General features: G+C 36.7%; 3 protein-coding genes across 3 annotated transcripts; 2 read left to right on the top strand and 1 right to left on the bottom strand.

The window, feature by feature from the left end:
- Positions 1-1577: 1577 nt before the first annotated feature.
- Positions 1578-4313, top strand: LOC118480536 (receptor-like protein 46). The gene has a single exon (XM_035975503.1). It carries the CDS (start codon positions 1706-1708, stop codon positions 4268-4270), a length of 2565 nt encoding a protein of 854 aa, XP_035831396.1. The 5' UTR covers positions 1578-1705; the 3' UTR covers positions 4271-4313.
- Positions 4314-5051: 738 nt separating this feature from the next.
- Positions 5052-7619, bottom strand: LOC118480537. Its single transcript, XM_035975504.1, has 2 exons — positions 6831-7619; positions 5052-5351 (listed from the first exon to the last, which is right to left on the bottom strand). Exons 1-2 carry the CDS (start codon positions 7217-7219, stop codon positions 5291-5293), a joined length of 450 nt encoding a protein of 149 aa, XP_035831397.1. The 5' UTR covers positions 7220-7619; the 3' UTR covers positions 5052-5290.
- Positions 7620-17196: 9577 nt separating this feature from the next.
- Positions 17197-18701, top strand: LOC110869865 (F-box/FBD/LRR-repeat protein At1g13570-like). The gene is made up of 4 exons (XM_022119070.2): positions 17197-17391; positions 17480-17587; positions 17986-18138; positions 18221-18701. Exons 1-4 carry the CDS (start codon positions 17314-17316, stop codon positions 18503-18505), a joined length of 624 nt encoding a protein of 207 aa, XP_021974762.1. The 5' UTR covers positions 17197-17313; the 3' UTR covers positions 18506-18701.
- The last annotated feature ends 1716 nt before the right edge of the window (positions 18702-20417 follow it).

Here is a 20417-nt window from a genome sequence, read left to right as displayed (position 1 = left end):
AAGGTTATCAAACATGGTTTAAAATCAAATACAAAGTCTCCTAAAAATAAGAAGTCGTACAAAAGGGTATTAAACGAACTCCGATTGACCTCATTCAAGCAACATTGGAACCGTCTCATCAAACTCTACGATGTGAGACTTTAAATTTTCACTTTTAGATTTATAGGTTGTAGATTTTTAAATTTTTGTTTATTATCATTGTGTCTTTTCTATATTTGCATCATCGTGTCTTTTGTGCGACTCGTTGTGTCTTTTTTTCTCGACATTATGTTATATTTTTCGGCATTGTGTTATATTTTGCTCGACATTGTGTCATATTGTGCAATCCATTGTGTCTTTATACAATTCTTATTTTTAGGAGTATTATAGAATAACATAACCCCATCAAACATATACAAATTATTCAAAATAAACATTTTTTTTACATTAACGATACAAAAATATAAATAGATGAAATTTCTAGGTAAATATCATCCTCAGGTTTTTGTCAACCTTAGGTAGGAGTTGGGACCTAGAGATTTGTCCGAAAGGAATCATATCATTGACTTAAACCGTTTACTTTGTCACTCTCAACAACATATATTTAAACAAAAGATATATATAAAAAATCAAACTATTTGGATCAATTTATATTAATTCATTTTCAATTTAAGTGAACACAACTAGGATTGTACCCTTTTCATTTTTAGTCCAACTAAAAACAAACAAAGAAAAAATTGTTATGCATGCTAGCATAATAAAAAAATAGCTAGGCGAGCTCATGTTAACACTTTATAGTGTCGGTATAGTTTAAAGCCCCTAGGGGGCTTTATAGTGTCACGTTAGATTCACATCAATGTCATGTCACATAAAGGTGTCTCTTTAACTTGCATAAAATGGTTTAAAGCCCACCTATTAAACAAAATATAAAAAAGCAAAGGACTTGATTGGTTGAAAATAATGAGCCCCACCTACACACCCCGTTTAGCGCTCGTTATTGGGTTGGCGGAGCTTCGATCCCCTCCCCCACCCCCCACCCCCCCGGCGCGCGCGCAAGGGATGGGGTGGGGCGCTATAGGTCGTTAACGGTGGTGATATGGCCAGAGGTGGTGTACCACACCCCCTGACTTTAAAAACTGTTATGCATGCCAGGTAAAAAAAACACTAAAATGGTCTTACTTAGAATGAAAACTTGATGATGAAAAAGAAAAAAAACTAAAGTTTTTTTAGAACGACAGACTCACACACTTACTAATTCTAGTTCTAATGCACCACTTTGACCACTTAGAATGACTACGCTTTACTACACTCCTTACTATATTGAATATATCGTTAATAAACTAACAAAAATATAAATATACGCATTGCTTTACCAGAAAAATAGGTTTAAAACATTAAAATATAAATTTTAAAGTGTACTTCACTTATCTTGCTTTCCACTCACCTTCAATAGTCAAATTCCCACTATTATTGGGATTGTCCTACCCATTGACTTTAAGTCGACGACGACCCATTCAATTCCTTTTCCCACCACTACATCCACAAATCTCAAACAAATCATTCTTTAAAACTTGTACATTATGCATCAAAATCAGTACACCACTCTAACTTTATCAAAAAAATAATAATAATACACACATTTCAATTCCTTTATAAGGTATAAATTATGTAACCACCTTTCACAAACAAATTCAATCCAAAAACCCACAGAAAACCACTTACGATAATGGCCACAATAATCAAATCACTATCAATATTATCAATCTTGTTCATACTCAATTCCATTCCAATATCATCCTCATGTCCAATCCACCAAAAACAAGCACTACTCCAATTCAAATCCACCCTCACCACCATTTCCAATTCCAATTCCGATTCCAATTCCGACGACTACATCCCATTCACAGAACTCGACTCATGGGACCCGAAAACCGACTGTTGCACGTGGGACCGTGTCAACTGCACACGAACCCGAAACAAAACGAGAACAGTCGTCGAGCTCTACTTATACTCCGTCGTCCCCTTACTCGAAACCCCCGTGTTCTCCAACGTTTTGACCCCGGTTTTCGGTATCCGGACACTGAAAGTTCTAGATATCTCGATGAACTCATTGGCGGGTGAGATTCCTGGAGATGGGATTGGTAATCTTACCGGGCTGGTTCATCTTGACATGATGCAGAACAACTTTAACGGCTCTATTCCCCGCCAGATTTTCGGGTTAACGAGTTTACGTTATTTGGATATGAGTAGTAATTCACTTGAGGGTGAGTTATTGCCTGAATTCGGGCTTCTGCGGAATCTGACAACACTAGTGTTAAGTGTGAATCACTTCAAGGGTTCGATTCCTGCAGAGCTTTTCGAGCTTGAATCTCTTCGGGTTGTTGATCTAAGTAACAATAGTTTCACGGATGGTTTAAGTTCGGAAGTTGGTAAGCTTCGGAGTCTTGAATCCCTTAAGCTAAATGAGAATTTTCTGACTGGAAACGTACCGGACGAGATTGGAAATCTAACGAAGTTAACAGAGCTTTCGCTTGCACAGAATCAGTTTTTCGGTGGGATTCTGTTGTCTATTGGAAACTTAAAGAATCTGGAATCACTGGATTTATCAGAAAATTTGTTATCCGGTCAGATTCCGGCTGGCATTGGAGAACTAGTGAACCTGACCACCCTTGATCTGAGCAAGAACCGATTAACCGGTCCAATCCAGTCATCGTTGCGAAACTTGACAAAATTAGAGACCCTGCGGCTCAAGAACAATATGCTGACAGGCGAAATCCCATCTTGGTTGTTCAAAATGAAGACGTTAAAGAAACTGTTTATAGGAGGAGAAGCGAGCAGATTGATTTGGAATAATAAAACGAAGATCGTTCCACGATGCAGTCTCGAACAATTAGGCATGCCTTCATGTGGAATTTCCGGTCACATTCCCGAATGGATTTCAACGCAAAAAGATTTGGATTTTCTCGATTTGAGTGGTAACCAATTCGAGGGTGGATTTCCAAATTGGCTTGCAAAGATGGATGTCGGAAGCATAATTTTATCCGACAACAAGCTCACCGGAAAACTCCCGCCTCAACTGTTTGAATCTGGAAGTTTATCGGTTCTTGCATTGTCAAGAAACAATTTTTCCGGTGAGTTACCGGAGAATATAGGCAATGCCAGGACGATTATGATCCTTATGTTGTCCGGAAACAATTTTTCGGGGCATATTCCGGTTTCAATATCCAAGATTTACCGGCTGCTGCTTTTGGATTTGTCGAGAAACCGACTTTCCGGCCCGGTTTTTGCGGATAATCCTCTTCTTGCTTACATTGACTTGTCGTACAATGAATTCTCCGGTGAGATTCCGGTGACTTTTTCTACAGAAACTCAGATTCTTTCTTTGGGTGGGAATAAGTTTTCTGGCGATTTACCGGTTAATTTGACTAACTTGGTCAACCTCGAACATCTTGATCTTCACGACAACAATATTACCGGAAATTTCCAAGATGTGATACCTCAAATCGTGAGTCTTCAAGTTCTAGACTTAAGAAACAATTCCCTTATAGGATTTATGCCGAAAGCGATCTCGAACCTTGCTTCGCTCCGGATTCTTGATCTCTCCGGGAACAATTTGGCCGGAAGTATCCCACGGGAGATCGGAAACCTTGCAAGAATGATAGAAACACCGGACATGAAACCAACGGTTGACATTTTCAACTTCTTGATAGAGTTTCAAGACTTGCTGTTAAACTGGAAGAACTCATTTCGAGGGTTATCAAGTCGGAAGCTCGATATCTACTCTTTTTTAGATTTGTCGAACAACAGAATCTCCGGCGAGATTCCGGCAACTTTAGGCAATCTCAAAGGGCTAAAGCTGCTCAACATTTCACACAACAGAATCTCCGGGAATATTCCAGTTTCTTTCGGAAATCTAGAGGGGATAGAGAGCTTAGATTTGTCACACAACGAGATCTCGGGTTTGATTCCTCAGTCATTTTCGAAGCTGAATCAACTTGCGATTCTTGATGTGAGTAACAATAAGCTGATGGGTAAGATTCCTACTGGTGGACAGATGAGCACGATGAACGAATTGAATTCTTTTGCGAACAATAGCGGATTATGCGGTATGCAGATTAGAATCGTATGTCCAGAGGATATCCGACCGTCAGATGACCACGAGGTGGAAGATGAGACACTGTCATGGTTTTCATGGGAGGCAACTTGGGTCGGTTTTCCGGTTGGGTTATTTTCGTCAATCTTGTTCATGGCCTACTCACTGAATTTCCTAAATCTGTTCAAATTTCGGTGAAAATACGTAGCAAGATATCAAATTTCTAGTCTTTATAGCTCAACTTTGCAGTCTTTATTGAATATATTCACAATTCACTCAAAAGGGTAATTCAGAAAATAAAGAAACAGTTAAAATCTAGAGTAAATTACAAGAATCGTTCTTTATGTATGTCACTTATTGCAAACTGTGTCCTTTGTCTTCAATGATTACAGAAAATGTACTCGATGTTTGCAAACCCTTGCAAGTTATGTCCTTTAGCCCTAACTCAGTTGATTTTTTGTGGTTAAATCTGACCAAATGGACCCCACATGAGGGTATTTTGGTCATTTTACTCTCATGTGGGGTCTATTTGGTCAGATTTAACCACAAAAATACCCTCATGTGGGGTCCATTTGGTCAGATTTAACCACAAAAATTAACTGAGTTAGGGCTAAAGGACATAGCTTGCAAGGGTTTGCAAACATCGAGTATGTTTTCTGTAATTATTGAAGACAAAGGACACAGTTTGCAATAAGTGACATACTTAAAGGACGATTTTTGTAATTTACTCTTAAGAAAATCAAGAAACAGTTAAAATCTCAAACGAGAATACGAAAAAGCAACAAACTTTAAAAAATACATTATAGGACCAAGAAACCGAATGCGTGTTTCGCAGTTTCTAATTTTAGCAAGAAAGAGGCATTTGTTTATGTTCTTGCATATTTTCCCATTGCACTCAAAAGGGAGATACAGAAAATTCCGAAACAGTTAAAATTCCTAATCAGAATACAGAACCGATCAAACTTTAATGGGATTTTCATTTTGAGACCAAGAACCGAATTTGGTAGTAGAACAAACTCACAAAGTGTTTGGAAAGCTCAATAATAACATCAATTCTTACATATGAGTTACAAAATAAAATCTAAAAATGTAGCTTCGATCTTTACAGGCCACTCGATATATATATATATATATATCAAATTTAATGAAGTAAATTTAGTATTGAACTTACAGCCGATCTTTTCGTATCCTATGAACATGGAGATTTTGAAGAAAACATCAAAGAATCGCGCAAAAGCAAGCATTATTATCGTCTTCATTATCTGCATCTCCTGTTTCACTGTCATAAACCATGCCAAATGAAACAAGAATCAATTTTTAAATCATTAACTATTTAATCAGATATATTCGATATCAGTCGCACAATCAATCACCCTCAAAAGAGAATTCAACTCCATTTGATCTTCAACAAGAATAATAATCTTGGTTTTAAAAAGTGCGAAGCGCACAAAAGCGATGAGGTCTAAAACCGAGGCGCAAAGTGCAAAAGAGGTTGCGCTTTTTTGGCACTTATTGGAAAAAGCGCGCCTTGGGTAACAAAAGGCGAAAGCACATCCGTCGTCCTTTATGTTTGTATCGTATTACAATGGATGCCCTTTAACTTCAATAATTACAATGACAGTCCTTTCTTTGTTAAAAACTTTACACCCTAGATCCTTTAGCACTAACCTGGTTAATTTTAAATCTATGCAGTTAATATCGGTGATATATCGGTTATATCGGTCATATCGGTCCCTTAGTAAAATATCGGTGTCAAATATCGGTCAAAATATCGGTACCGATATTATTGGCGATACTGACCGATATATCACCGATATTTGACCGATATATCACCGATATTTGACCGATATAACCGATATATCACTGAATTATTGGTGTTAAATTGCTATATATATAAATTCTGCATTATATTAAAATTACCGATATCCCACCGATATCTCACCAAGATAACCTATATTTCAAATATCGGTCCTTGACCGATATCCGATATTTTACCGCATTAACTGCATAGTTTTAAATGTTAAATGATGTCACGTGGCCCCCGTGTAATGTTTTTAACAAAGAAAGGACTGTCTCTCGTCTCTGTAATTAACTAGGTTAGTGTTAATGGACCTAGGTTCTTTGTTCAACCATTCCTCAAACTACCCTACTATTAATACTAAAACCTCAAGATTTCTAATATTAGATGATCAAAAGCAAAAATAATACAAACTTCCACAAGAATTTGTTCCTACATTCACAAATATATAGCCAAACAAGGGGTATAGAGTAGGGGTGTAAACGAGCCGAGCCCGAGCCCGACTAGGCTCGAGCTCGGCTCGTTATGTTTTTATGAAGCTCGAACTCGAACTCAGCTCGGTTCGAGCCTACTTCTCTGAGCTCGAGCTCGGCTCGACTCGGCTCGAGCTATTTCGAGAACAACCTCAAATAAGCTAGAAGCTCGGCTCGAGCTCATTTCAACAGCGATTAAGCGAGCCAAAGCTCGGCTCGAGCTCGGCTCACCAATGTTATCATCATCGTTATTATATTATATATATATATAAAAAAACTAAAATTTTGTTTAGGCTCGTTTCGGCTCGCGAGCCTAAACGAGCTTTGTATTTCAGGCTCGAGCTCGGGCTCGATAACTAAACGAGCTCTATTTCAGGCTTGAGCTCGGGCTCGTTAAGGCTGGACTCATTCGAGCTTTTAACCGAGCCGATCATGAGTAGCTCTCGAGTCTCTGGGCTTGTTTACACCCCTAGGTATAGAAGCTGACCTGGATTCAAACTCTCTGATATCAACAAGTTGTTCACCTAAATTATCCACCCATTGCACTTTCTTTCTACCAACTGGTGATCTTGATTGTGAATCACCCTTCTTCTTCTTCTTCATACAACTTCTAAGAACAACAATCTCAATCTGTGAATCTTGCTTTTCATCTTCAGAAATCTCATTCTCTTTAATCTGTTCAACACTTTCTTCAACATGGTTTTGATCAGATGGGTCAGTTACAGTTACAACTGATGGATGAGGGGCCTGAGGGGAATTTTCCAATTTCAAAGGGCCGGAGTTGTAAAGATGAGAAGCAGTTGACGGTTTGCAGAAACATATGAATGAAGAACAGTGGATCTTGCAGAACAAAACCCTCATGAAAATACTCTTCATTAACTATTCACTCATCTGTTCACTAGCCCATCAATCAAAAAAAATCCAAAAAAAAAAAAAAACACCAAATTGGATCTTAAATCCCTAAAAGAATTAGGGGTTTTGTTAATTCTCCAAATCAAGTTGCAAGATTCATAAAAAGGTGAAATCTTGGGGGGAAATAAAGATGACCCAGAAGAATTTAAGAAGAATAAAGATGACCCAGAAACTGGATTTCTTGCTAAAAGTATAGAAATCCAAATTGACACAAGATTCTTTGCAAATGAAACAAGTTTTTGGAAGTTAAGTTTGGATGCATAGAATGGAATAAAGAAAAAGAATACCTCCTAAACAAGACTTCGTTCTCGGAACATCAATTTATTATCCACAAATCTCTGTTTTTTTAATAATAATTTTATAAAATGAAGGGTGTTTTGTAATCTTTTATCATCTTCTCATCAATGAAAGAGAAAGAATCATGATCAATCTTGATTGACCATTCTGCCCTCACTCTTGGGAAAATACACTAAATCTTTTTTACTCGTAAATCTTTCCAACCAGATTAAGGGGCCGTTTGTTTAGTATAAGAAGTATCTTAATGGTTCAGAACTCTTGCTGGTTTAATATTTAATGGTTCAGACTGTTTGTTTCGAGAGCAGATGTCTGAATGATTCAGACATTTGCCTCTGAATGGTTAACCATTATACTGAGTTTGAATGGTTAAGACTTCTTATTAATTGGTCAGACATTAGCCTCTGAACGATTAAATATTTTACTGGCTCTTAATGGTTTAGACTTCTTACTGGTTCAGCACTTGCTCATTCAGAAGTTGTCAAACAACCCCTAAGAATGCAATATTCATGGACCAGAAAAAAAAAAGAGTGAAATGAAAAAATGGTTCATTTTTGCCACTTTAGTTTAAAAATGGATTTTTTTTGTATCTGGATCCCCGACGTTTCATTTTTTTGTCATTTCCATCAAATTGGCAAATTGGGTTAGATTTTCTGCCATCTTTATCGTTTTCCTCGTTTAAATGATGGAGTTCAAACATAAAATGATAATTATACCCTCCATTTAAATAAGGAAAACAACAAAAAGTACATAAATATGTTACCCATTTTACCAATTGGAAGAAATGCAAAAAGAAAAAAAATGAAATCTTAAGAACCCAGATACAGATACAAAAAGTTTCTTTTTTAAAATGAAGTGACAAAAGTGATTACCATTTTAGTATTTTACTCAAAAAATAATATTACTTTACACTAAGTTGACACAAAGTAAAGTTGCGAAGACCCAAACCAAACCATAATACTCATTTGAGTAAGAGAAAAATGCCCGGATAGTCCTTGTGGTTTCATCCTTTTTCACCTATAGTCCCTATCTTTCTAAAACTACTTGAATAGTCCCCAAGGTTTCAAGTTTTGTTCTCGGATAGTCCATGGCTCTAACTTCAGTTACTTTTCTCTGTTAAGTGGTTGTTAAGAGGGTGTGAAATCACAAAAATACCATTTCCTTAAAAGGCGAAACCACAGGGACTATCCGGGCATTTTTCTCTTTTTATTTATAAAACCCCACCACCACACTTCATCTTCAACCTCCACCCACCATCACTCTCCTCCACCCTCCACCGTCACCGCCACAGTCAAGATTTCACAAGATCTCTATAAAACCCTATCCTAAAATCCACGGCCACACATCATCTCTTCTCTCCTAATTCCCTTCTTTGCAACATATCAGTATACACACACAGAACCTCACTTTCTTCTTCAACATTAGAAAACCCTTAACTCTCCAACTCTTCTCTCAATCACAACACAGCATACCCTCACCTCCTCTCTCAAGCCAGCCGACAACTCAAGTACCCCCCCCCTGCTCCTTTCTGCTCCGGCGAATCAAGGCAGCGCCACCGCAGGCGGCGGCGGTAGTATGTTCCGACGACACACCCCCCTTCTTGATAACTGCTGCGGCGGTGTGAGGTTCCGACAACGAGAAATGAGATAGAGAGAAAGACGAGGTAGAGAAGGAGACGCTGAGAGAGAAAGTAGGGTGGTGGCAGCAGCGGCGGCGGCAGTGGACGACGGTGACGGCAAGCCGCGGTGGAGGTGCTGGTTGTTGTCGTTCAGTCTTGGTTCAACTCAGTCGGGTAATCCCTGTTCCGGTTCAGATTTGGTGAATGCTCGAATCAGATTCAAGGTATGCTTGGTTAAGATTCAAGATCATCATCTCCAATCAATGGCAAGCACGATCATCTTCAGTAATAATCATCATCATCATCATCTCCGACAGATAAACGGCCAGAGCCGAGAGAGATCGAGAGGGAGGATGAGGGTGTTGTGCGACTGGTGTGTTTGTAGGTAGGGTTTTAAGTGAGGTGTGGGGGTTTGCAGGTGGGTGTGTGTGACCGGAGCCACTATGCAGCCATTGACTGAGCTTCAAGGAGGGTGTGGTATGAAACGGTTAATGCTGATTGGATGATTTGGATTGGGGTTTTGTTAGGGTATTGGGTTAGAAGATTCGCATAGTTGTTGGTACCTGGTGGCTTTGCAAGCTTGTTGGATTAGATCGGGAGTGGGTGGTGTGTCTGTTGTTGAGTGGCGGATGGTGGTGGTGGAGGGTGATGGTGGGTGGAGGTTGAAGATGAAGTGTGGTGGTGGGGTTTTATAAATAAAAAGAGAAAAATGCCCGGATAGTCCCTGTGGTTTGGCCTTTTAAGGAAAGGGCATTTTGGTCATTTCAACACCCACTTAACTGAGAAAAGTAACTGAAGTTAGACCCAGGGACTATCCGAGAACAAAAATCGAAAACTTGGGGACTATTCAAGTAGTTTTAGAAAGTTAGGGACTATAGGTGAAAAAAGGTGAAACCACAGGGACTATCCGGGCATTTTTCTCTTTGAGTAAATTATTATTTTGGGCCTTCTGGTTTAATTCGTTTAACCCTTTCAGTTCAAAAATGAATCTTTTAACATATTAGACCTTGAGATTGCATTTTATAACGGTTTTGACCCCTAACACTAATTATGTTATTTTTTTCTAGTTAATCCTAAGGATATTATGGTCCTTTTATAGCTTACGCTTAACTAGAAAAAAAGTAACATGATTAGTGTTAGGAGTTAAAACTATTATAAAATGTAATTTTAGAGTCTGATATGTCAAAAGATTCGTTTTTAAACTGAAGTGGTTAAACCAACTAAAACACAAGGGCCAAAATAGTAATTTACTCTACTCATTTAGTCATTTTACAATTAAATATGGTCAATGAATGAATCATAACAGACAAACTGAAAATAAATGTAAAGGATGATTGGAGTGAGCTGGCAAACAAATTATATAAAACTAGTCAAAAGTTCAGGAAAAGGTAAGAAAAAGCCACCAAGTTGTTAGTTTCATATGCAAAATACATTTTTTTAGCACATTTTATAATCTTTTATTAACTGTTTTTAAGTTACAAGAATATGTAACTGTCACGAGTGATGGTTTTCTTAATCTTTGTCTCTCCTTTTTCCTGGGCTTTTTGCCTTTTTGTTAAAGGAACTTTTATTTTTATTATTGAAAGATTCTTGATAACAACTGAAGTTTATACTTTTAAGTAACAAGAATATCGACAATAGATCGATCAAATCTTCTATCAACACTGATCTGTAATGTTATATTTACTTGTATCTTATCCAGTGGCGGATCTAGAAAATCTGCCAAGCGGTAACGTTTTATAAAAAAGCGGTAACGAAATCGAAAAAACGTCAATTTTTTCCAAAATTTACACTAATTTTACACTACCGCCGGAGCACCAAGCGGTAGCGGGCGTTGAAGTAGATCCGCCCCTGATCTTATCGGCCCAAATCATCACTTTTAAATCGTTTGAATTGAATTAAAAAAATATTAATGATGACAAAAAAAAAAAAACACCTTTTTAAACGCAAAGTAAACTTTCTTTTTTTAACGCAAAGTAAAACATGTACTGATAGAAACGACGCGGTTTTCAACGGTTTAAACCCTTCAGTTTCAAGGGTCGTAGAGTAAGTTAAAGCTTTGGGTTTCTTATGGCTAAAACATCGTTCAAAACGGATCGATTTCTCTTGGGAAGACTGGTTGTCTTTCAATGTTGAGATACTAGCCTAAGCTTTGTTTCTGTTTTTCGGGTCGTTTTTTTGTTTTTTGCGCTGTGTAATATTTTTTCCAGCTTCCTATTGGTAGTGTTTTAATATATTTTGTTTTGTTGATCTTTCAAAAAAAACAAGTACCGATGAATTTATATCAAAATTTGCAATTTAATGGACTCACCAATGACACTAAGGCCATGTGTAGTCACAAAATTTATATCACAAAATTTGCATAAAGCCCTTTTGGGGGCGTTATGTGACATGTGGCATGCCACGTCACCCCGGGGCTTTATAGGGCGTTATGCAATTTGAGGCCGTAGTCATAAAGCCCCTACCTCATCATTACTCAATTAATTAATTTTCATTTTTTTTAAATTAATTTCTGACTTTTTTAAATTACTATTAAATAAAAAATTCCCAGCTTTTTAATGTTAAAAATAAGAGAAAACAAGTTTAAAACCAATTTTAAATATTTGAGAAAATGCAGGGACCAAATGTGTAAAACTATAAAACTAAAATAGGCGCTCCTTTATCTCTGTCTTCTTCTCCGGCCGACTTTCCGGCTTCCATTCCGGCTTCTTCTCGGTCAATTTCATCCGATTTGCTGCTTCCTTTCCATTTTGCAGGGACCAAACAAGTAAAAATCAAAAACTATAAACAATCAAAACGCCGCTATGGAGGTCGCGCCCCTCTCTTCTTTCTCCTTCATGGCGCCCCTCGTTTTGGTGTGCCCGGCGCCATGCCGGCGCCATGACCGGGCATACCGCCCCACAACGCAAGACCTAAGTCTTACTTCCACAGTAACTTTTCGGTTAATTCATTAGTAATACAATTTTATTGGGCAATTTTGAGTTTATTTATTAATGGTTGGGTTGATTCATTAAGGGTTTTGTATAATTTTTTCTCTAATATGGTAGGGATAAGTAAAGATTCTAAAGAGTTTGCCATAGAGTTGTTTGACTCGTTGGTCTAAACATTTTAAAAAGTTAAAAAAAATGTGTCTATATTGAAAAAGTCTTGGTCACCATTGTCTATTTTAATAATTCCTCGTGGCAAAACATATGTGCAAGTTGCAAGTTAAGGCATCTCATAGGTTAGCCATGAAAGATAATTGTAAATTGATTGTACGTATACCATCTATATAGAGAGAATGATATTTCACTTGTAAAAATTTCAATATAGTAATTTTATAACCTAGTCTAATATTTTTCCTAGGCAAGCTTAAGGATGGTGAAGGTTTGTAGCATGGATCATAAATTGTTGAGTTGGCACCCGTGTTGTAAAAAGCATGTGATGGAGCGTGATGGCTAGGTGTGATGTGAACTGTGGTGAGAGCGATGAGCTTCCGACAAGCGCATGCAATGGTTGTACTAAAGGCTACAACCTCTTAGCAAATTCAGGGCCGGCCCAAGCCCAATTATTCTCAAGCTAGGGCTTTGGGCCACCAAATATCTAGGGCCTCATTTGTTTAAAAAATATACAAATTTCTAAATATTAAATATACTTTGATAGGTATAATCATAAAGTTCGATTTGTTCTGGTGGTTGTATTGCTGTTTGTGTTGTGTGTACGCATGGGTTCAAATCCCATTAACTCACATCTTTTAATAATTATTAGCACATTTAAGGCCTATCTCTCCTAAAAAAAATTCTCTCTTAATTATTTTTCCTTTTTTTTGGGTTTATTATTTACTTAATTATTTTTTCTAATTTTTGCTATAGAATCCGATGCTATACAATTTCATTTAACAAAAAAAAACCACTTAATTTATAAATTTATAAGTGCCATTTAGTTTCTTATATGGGTTTTTTAATATTAATTTCCACCCCAAGTAAAAACTGTAAATATAAATCTAAAAAATAAAATTAAATTGAAGGGTCCGAATTTTTGTTTTGCTTTGGGCCACCAAAATGGTTGAGCCGGCCCTGAGCAAATTGGCCGTAGGCCCGTAGAGCTGCCTGTGGGCACTTAGACTAAAGGGTATGGAGAGGATGGGCTTGGAGGGGATGAGCCGCCACGTCGACGTCACGTAGGAATGGCTCGGAGGGGATGGACCTAGGGGGGTGGGGGATGAAGCCTTTATGTATATATATGTATGTATGTATAGGTATATGTGAGAGGCAAGAGAAGAAAGTAGGAGTGGCTACCCCGGCTGTGGGGTGCCGGGTGTGCCGAGCCGAGCCCCAGGGGGCGGTGTGGGGGACCGGCGCCGGTCCTAGCCGGGCCTCAGCCGGCCCCATACCTTTCAGTCTTAGGCCACTGAGTTGTCACTAGGTTTTGTGCATTTTTTTGGGTCTAATGTATCTTACTTATTTCAAAAGTTAAATGGCTTTTCTTCAAACCATTTTTAATTTCCCTTTTAGTTTTGATCTTATTATTGTCTCATTTTAACCATAAAAATGTGATTTTTTGTGTTTGCTCTACTTTTGTTAAATGATTTTTTCAACGTTTTATATTTCCGTCTTATTTTTTTCGTAATAATGCACCGTAACGGGTATGCGTGGTTTAATGATTTTATGTCTGCTTTTCATTCGTGTATTTTCTTTTTCCATTTTATCTATTTTATTTTACGAGTTTTTCCGATGTTGTGGGTTCCTGCAAGTGATGTGGCATTGGTGCTACTTGGCACGTTTTTACGAACCTTTTTAGCCTATTAAACTTTTTACTAATATTTTGTTTCGATTTACCCCTATACTTTCTTTACTTAAAATCTAATTTTTTACGTGCATAGTTTATGTACGTGTAGGTATAAATATGATTTGCTCTACGTTTCGACGTAACCTTTTTCTGGAAATGAGTCAGATCAAATATATTACGTTTTCGTTTAAAGAAACCATTTTTACATGCATATTTTTATGTACGTTTTGGTATAAATTCGAGTTGTTCTACATTTCGACGTAAACCTTTTTAAGAAATGAGTCAGGTCAAATATAATATGTTTTCATGCTTATTTTATGTATGTTTCCTAAATTTTGTTTCGAACCGAGTAAAGTCAAATTGTGTTTCTTTTTGTGTCCTTTATTAAAATTTAAAAGCTCTAATTAATCCATTTTGATTACATACCAGTTATGTTTTCTATGTATGAGTCAGGTCACATATATTACGTTATGATTGTACAATATGAATTCGATTTACTTTATGTTTTGATTCAGTCGCAATGCTTATACAAGTTACATTGTGTTCAATCCGATTCGTCGAAACGCGTGTTTTCATATGGTTAATACATCACGTAACAATATACTCGCGCGCGGTGCAACTTATTGCTAGTTATAATCAAATAAAAGAAAGTTCCTTGAAAAGACGAGATAAACAATCGACGACTTATATCAAAATACAGGGACCAAATGTGTATAATTATTGATTTGAATTCTGAACCCTAACCCCATTTCTGTTTATGCTTCTGCTCGTCCACGCTGGTTCGTTGGGTGCTGCTTCAGCGTTGGTATACTTAGGCCATGTGTAGTCATAAAGCCCTTTTGGGGGCGTTATGCGACACGTGTCGTGCCACGTCAGCAAGGGGCTTTATGGGGCGTTATGCAATTTGAGGCCGTAGTCATAAAGCCCCTACCCATCATTACCTATTTAATAATTTTAAGTTTTATTAATTAATATAAAAAAACTCTTCTATTTTTGATTGGCCAAATCAATTAACCAAACAACAATAACGCCGCGAAAAATCTGGCGCCCTCCCCCCATTTTTGAAACATAGCGCCCTTGGGGGCGGTGTTTCCGGCGCTATAATGGCGCGATGATGGGCTAAAACGCCCCACTACGTTCAACCTTATCAAACAACATAAACTTTATCAAATTTTCAACAATTATTTGTCTGACTTTCTTCTTTTGTTTTTGTTTTATTTAATCTGCTTAACCCTTGAATGAATCATAAGGATTTACATTATTACGAGATATTTCAATCCTGTTTTACATATTATTTGTTGCATTTGGTGGGTTCAAGGGACAATGTGATTAGAATTAATTAGTAGAATGCTTATGATAATTTACCATAAGCACTAGAAATTCAATACTTTTTCATTGTCATGCTACTCAAAGTTATACTTTGGGAGATTTTAGGGCTATTATAACTTTTATACCAGTTTAGTACTTGCAGGGATGTTCCAACGTTTTTGTAGACCCTAAGCGGACTATGAAGGGGAGGCCCTTTTGCAAAACATATAGAGATTTAATAGAAAAATTAGCTGCTAAAGTTAACCTACGTTTAGTAATTAGCCCTAATTTTGCTCTTAAATTCTCCTCCAATCCTGACAGACCCGAAGCCATGAGTAATTACCGTTAGTGATAGCCGATAACCAAGAAAATTGAAAGAGCAGGTTGCGATGGGAGGTAGGAACGATGACCGCGGCTCAATTTTAGGGATTTTTGGCTCTGATTCACGGGGTCGAGTGGTCGATGGTTGCTATAGACTGCAGTTATGTCTGTGGTTTAATTTCGAAACTGGGTCTTGAATGTCGGCCTTTTTTCCTAAACAATTTTTATCTGTGTAACTTTATTAAAAACATGGCTTAGTTTTGCTTTTTATTTGAGCCAGATACATATACAATATATAAAACTTTACTAAAAATTGGAGGCCCTTATTTCTGGTGGCCCTAGGCCCGTGCCTAGATTGGTAAGCCTAACGGGCCGGCCCTGAGTACTTGTTTTCTGAAGTTAACATTAGTTTTTTTTTTCCTATGCCATCATATTTGATCGATTGACAACTGCTATGTTTCATTTAAAACTCATAAGGATGTTTGCTAATTTTGCAGCCAACAAGATGGATAGAATCAGCAAGCTTCCTGTAGGCGTAATAGAAACCATCTTATGTCTACTACCGATTCAAGAGGCAGCAAGGACAAGCATCCTCTCTAAGGAATGGAGGTACCATTGGACCAAAATCCCCAAACTTGTGTTTATTGAGGAGGATGCATATGAAGTATCGACTGATGGGGCTGAGTTGTCTGAATTGGAGCAAACGTTCGACAGACCAAGTGAGAGGAAAATGATGACCAACAGGTGTAAACTTTTCTATGCTACATACCAAGTTCTATTAGTGCACGAGGGCCCAATCAATGAGTTCACCCTTTGCATGCCTGTAGATGGCTCATGTGTTGAGATTGACCATATAATACGCCATTTGTCAAAGAAAAATACTGTCAAGATATTAAAACTTGACTTTAAGACCTTCCCCATTGGTGACCTATGTGGTTGGGTTGTCACTTTTAATAAATAAAAAAAAAAAAGAAAAAGTCCCAATTTCTTCACAACCTGGTCGATCCCACAACCTTAGGTTGTGACCCAACCTCCACATCTTTTTGACACATGTCTCTAGTTAATTGGTTGTTTTTGTTATTTTTTTTTCCTTTTCTCTTTCAAACAATTAGTTTTAAATAAATTAGATTATTTACAATAACTTATAATATTTAAGTGTTTTTAATAAAATCAAAAAGTACAATCTTGTTCAGATTTTTTTTGTGAGCATTTAGATACAAATTTTATTAAAAACTGATTTTTTACAAAAAAAAAGGTTTTTTTTTAATATAAATTCAACATTATCTTATTTGCCATATCTTATTTTCCGTTGATGAATAATTATGTAGTTCGTATCGTTTGTAATTGTATTATTAGATTTCGTGTTCCGATTGTAACTTGATTTATCTATTAATTTAAGTATTTAAAATAATATAGTTTAAAAAAATAAACATTTTATTACTTATAATAAATTTTATATAATAATTTAAAATCTAAATAATAATATATTTAGTAAAAAATAGTTTAGGTTGGGTTGTTAATGGGTGTGAAATATTGGGATAGGTTGGGTTGGTTAGGTGGAAGAGAGAGAAATTAGTTTTTTATTAAAAGTTGGGTTGGGTTGGGTTGTGAGTGTGGATAGTCTAATGGGAGCTATAGGCTACCTGTATCACTCTTCTCGTTCCATCAGTTAACAGAATTGTATCTCAATGGTTGTGTTCTTGACCATCAACCATCATCTATTGGATTTGGTAGCCTTACAACCTTAAACATGCAAGAAATATGGACTTGTGATAAAACGCTTCTGCGTCTTTTATCGAGTTGTCCATTACTTAAGAGATTGACTATCGTAAGTTCATAATAAAATTGAATGCCAGTTCTCATGTTCTTTCACAAAGTAGCTGAATATTGTATTTGTATTTTTTTTATTGTTGCAGAATAGTGATGGTGGAACTATTGATGAAAGTGGAGATTTGACCATGGCCGATCTGTTCGAGTGTTTACGGGGCATTGAATATCTGACTGTTTGGTGTTTCATCTTTTTGGTAATTCTATTGCTTAATTATACTTTTGTCTTTTAATTTTGAGTAAATTACGTTTTTGACCCCTGTGGTTATATCACTTTTACCCTTTTAGCCCAAAAAAGAATTTTTTAACATCTGAGCCCCCAACGTTCATTTTTTCTAACCCTTTTGGACCCTAACGTCTTTTTTTCTAACCCTTTTGGCCCCTAACGTAACCCTTTTGGCCCCTAACATTTAATGGATGGGGTTAGTGTTTGGGGCCAAAAGGGTTAGAAAAAAAAAGACGTTGGGGGCTCAGATGTTAAAAAATTCTTTTTTGGACTAAAAGGGTAAAAGTGATATAACCACAGGGTCCAAAATCGTAATTTACTCTTTAATTTTTTAACTATTACTAATCTTTATTTTGTCTATGCTTCAAGTCTTTTCTTCCACTTCCAAGAAAGCTTCCAACAACATTGGTCCACTTGAAACACTTGTGTATGGAATGTGTATGCTTTTGTCACATATATGCGTTACCTATTTTCGTTCTTTTGATTAGAAGCTACCCAAACCTCGAAAAACTTAAGCTAGTGGTAAATAGCAAAAATCTATGTTGTATTTTACTTCTTTTTTATTTTTATGTTAAAAACAACTCACACAATACACTTCATGTAGGTTACCGAAGATGAGGTGCTTGATGAATCATATATGGGCTCCTCTACTCTCGAAGATTATTCTGATATTTCGTTGGAGTACCTTAACGAATTAGAGATTCTACATTTAAGAAACATTGAAAATGGGTTGGTTTTCGTGAAGCTTATCTTGGCCAAGTCACCCGTGCTAAAGAAGGTGTGGATATTCCTATGGGATGAGTTGCCTAAGGATGACAAATTGCAGATTTCAGAAATCCTTTTAAGTTGCCCATGCGCATCACCTATGGTAAAAATCAATGTTAGTTGAAATCCAATTAGTCATAGCACTTGGTGGTTTGTTGACTGTTTGGTGGAATGAACAACTTTGTTTCGATCCGATATGGGATTTTGAGAATTAGGAGTTTTTGTAATTTGAATTTTCAAATTGTTTGAAGGGATTTGTCTGTATCAGCAAGGAATGTGTCTGTATCAGCAAGGAATGTTTGTGGTGTATTAGCAAGGAATGTGCCAAGAATTGCTCTTAGTTCTAATATTCGTTTTTTAGTTGGGCCTTGCAATAAATATAGTTTTTGTTTAGTTCATTTCGGCCTAATGCACATATTCTACATAAAAAGTTTTAAAAAAATTGGAGGCCCCTATTTTTGATGGCCCTAGGCACTTGTCTAACCTTGAAAGCCTATAGGTCGACCCTAATTATATTTGATTTTGATTTGAATGTGTGTGAATGCATATTTTTCTAATATTGTTTTTTATAGGTGCAAGAAACAGCAATGATCCGTGTTTTCCTCAAAAACAGCTATACCTCTTGTGGCTAAAGCAAATTATCTTTTTAACATTTGTAATACCTAAATACAATTTACTTTTACCTAGTTAGTGAACCTAGAACCTCAACTATCTTTTGTAGAATTCAATACTTCATATGATTTGATCATCAAGGGTATTCAAGAAACCATTTATTCCACTTAAGTTTGATTTTCGAAAGCAGTGCAGATGATCAAGAACTGACTGCTTGAGCTCAAATCACTAATTTTTGTAGATCAAAAAGCGCAATGATTGGTTCAAACCAATGCCACCCAGTCGCAACTCTTTGAAGAGTATATTGTATACTCCTGGGAAATAGGTTTACCAATTTTCACTACACAATGTATAAATAGTCTTGAAATGCAATTTGTGACGATTTGTGTGTGGTTTTAGCCGTTGATATCTCACATTGTTGACAATAAAACTGGATGCTTTGTTGATAAGCTTACTTGTTACAAAAATATAAGTACACATAAACTACATACATTGTCTTTTACCATTTGTGCTAAGTTATAATGCGTAGAACATTAATCCCATTTCAGTATGCCATAACACTAGTAGCTTTGTTATCTTGAATAATACCGTGGTTGAGTCTCATGGCACGTAGAAATGGTTAAATCTCAACACATAAATTAGTTTTCTAAAAAAAATGTGTCTTCTAGTTCTATTGCGTATTTCTTATTTTAGGAGTGAACTTCATATTGACACACCAATAATTTCATAATAAACAAGTCGAAGCTAACTCATAATAAACAAGTCGAAGCTAACTTCAACTCAAACCTGTAACATTAGTAACTCAAACTTGTATATTCTGACACCTTTATATATCCTGTTGTAGTGTTTTGTGGCCTGCTAGTTGCTTGCTAGTGTGGTTTTTGCTCATAAAAAAGTACTAGGGTTGTTCACGAGCCAATATGAGCCGATCCAGGCCATATTTGGGCTTATCAACATCTAAATCAACTTCCAAACATGTCATAGATATCTAAGCGCATTTCAAATTACTTGCAAATAATAACCGATCTTCTATAATATATTATATACATATTAAAATAAAGTATATTTAAAGTAAAATAATCTAAGCTAAGCCGAACCGAGCTAACAAGCGAGCCAAACCAAGCCATGTCAAGCAAGCTTTTTCCAAGCTAAATCTTGGCGAGCTTCAAACCGCAAGCTTTTTGGACAGCCATAATAAAAACTATTTAAGTTTTACACCGCACCTTAAACAAATTTAAAACAACATTACTTGTAATTGGACCGGACAAATTTCTCATATTTGGACTGACCCATGATCCACCGCCCATCGTATATGAAGCCCAAAACCCAAAACCCAAAACACATATCCCTCCCTACACCTTTCAATTCTTCCCTCCATCGTCTCCAAAATTTTGAAACCCTAAAATCAAAAATCCAAGTCCAAA

The sequence above is a fragment of the Helianthus annuus genome, chromosome 7, assembly GCF_002127325.2.
Source record: "Helianthus annuus cultivar XRQ/B chromosome 7, HanXRQr2.0-SUNRISE, whole genome shotgun sequence".
Classification (NCBI taxonomy): domain Eukaryota; kingdom Viridiplantae; phylum Streptophyta; class Magnoliopsida; order Asterales; family Asteraceae; genus Helianthus; species Helianthus annuus.
The sequence above is the reverse complement of the archived record's forward strand: the minus strand, read 5'-3'. Positions and strand labels throughout refer to the sequence as shown.

Coding starts and splice junctions, on each gene's coding strand:
- LOC118480537 (XM_035975504.1), bottom strand. CDS start 7,219: ATGAAGAGTATTTTCATGAGGGTTTTGTTCTGCAAGATCCACTGTTCT. Junction 5,352..6,830: donor ATCAGAGAGTTTGAATCCAG/GTCAGCTTCTAT, acceptor GGTTTATGACAG/TGAAACAGGAGATGCAGATA.
- LOC110869865 (XM_022119070.2), top strand. CDS start 17,314: ATGCAAGAAATATGGACTTGTGATAAAACGCTTCTGCGTCTTTTATCG. Junction 17,392..17,479: donor TACTTAAGAGATTGACTATC/GTAAGTTCATAA, acceptor TTATTGTTGCAG/AATAGTGATGGTGGAACTAT. Junction 18,139..18,220: donor TCGAAAAACTTAAGCTAGTG/GTAAATAGCAAA, acceptor CACTTCATGTAG/GTTACCGAAGATGAGGTGCT.
- LOC118480536 (XM_035975503.1), top strand. CDS start 1,706: ATGGCCACAATAATCAAATCACTATCAATATTATCAATCTTGTTCATA.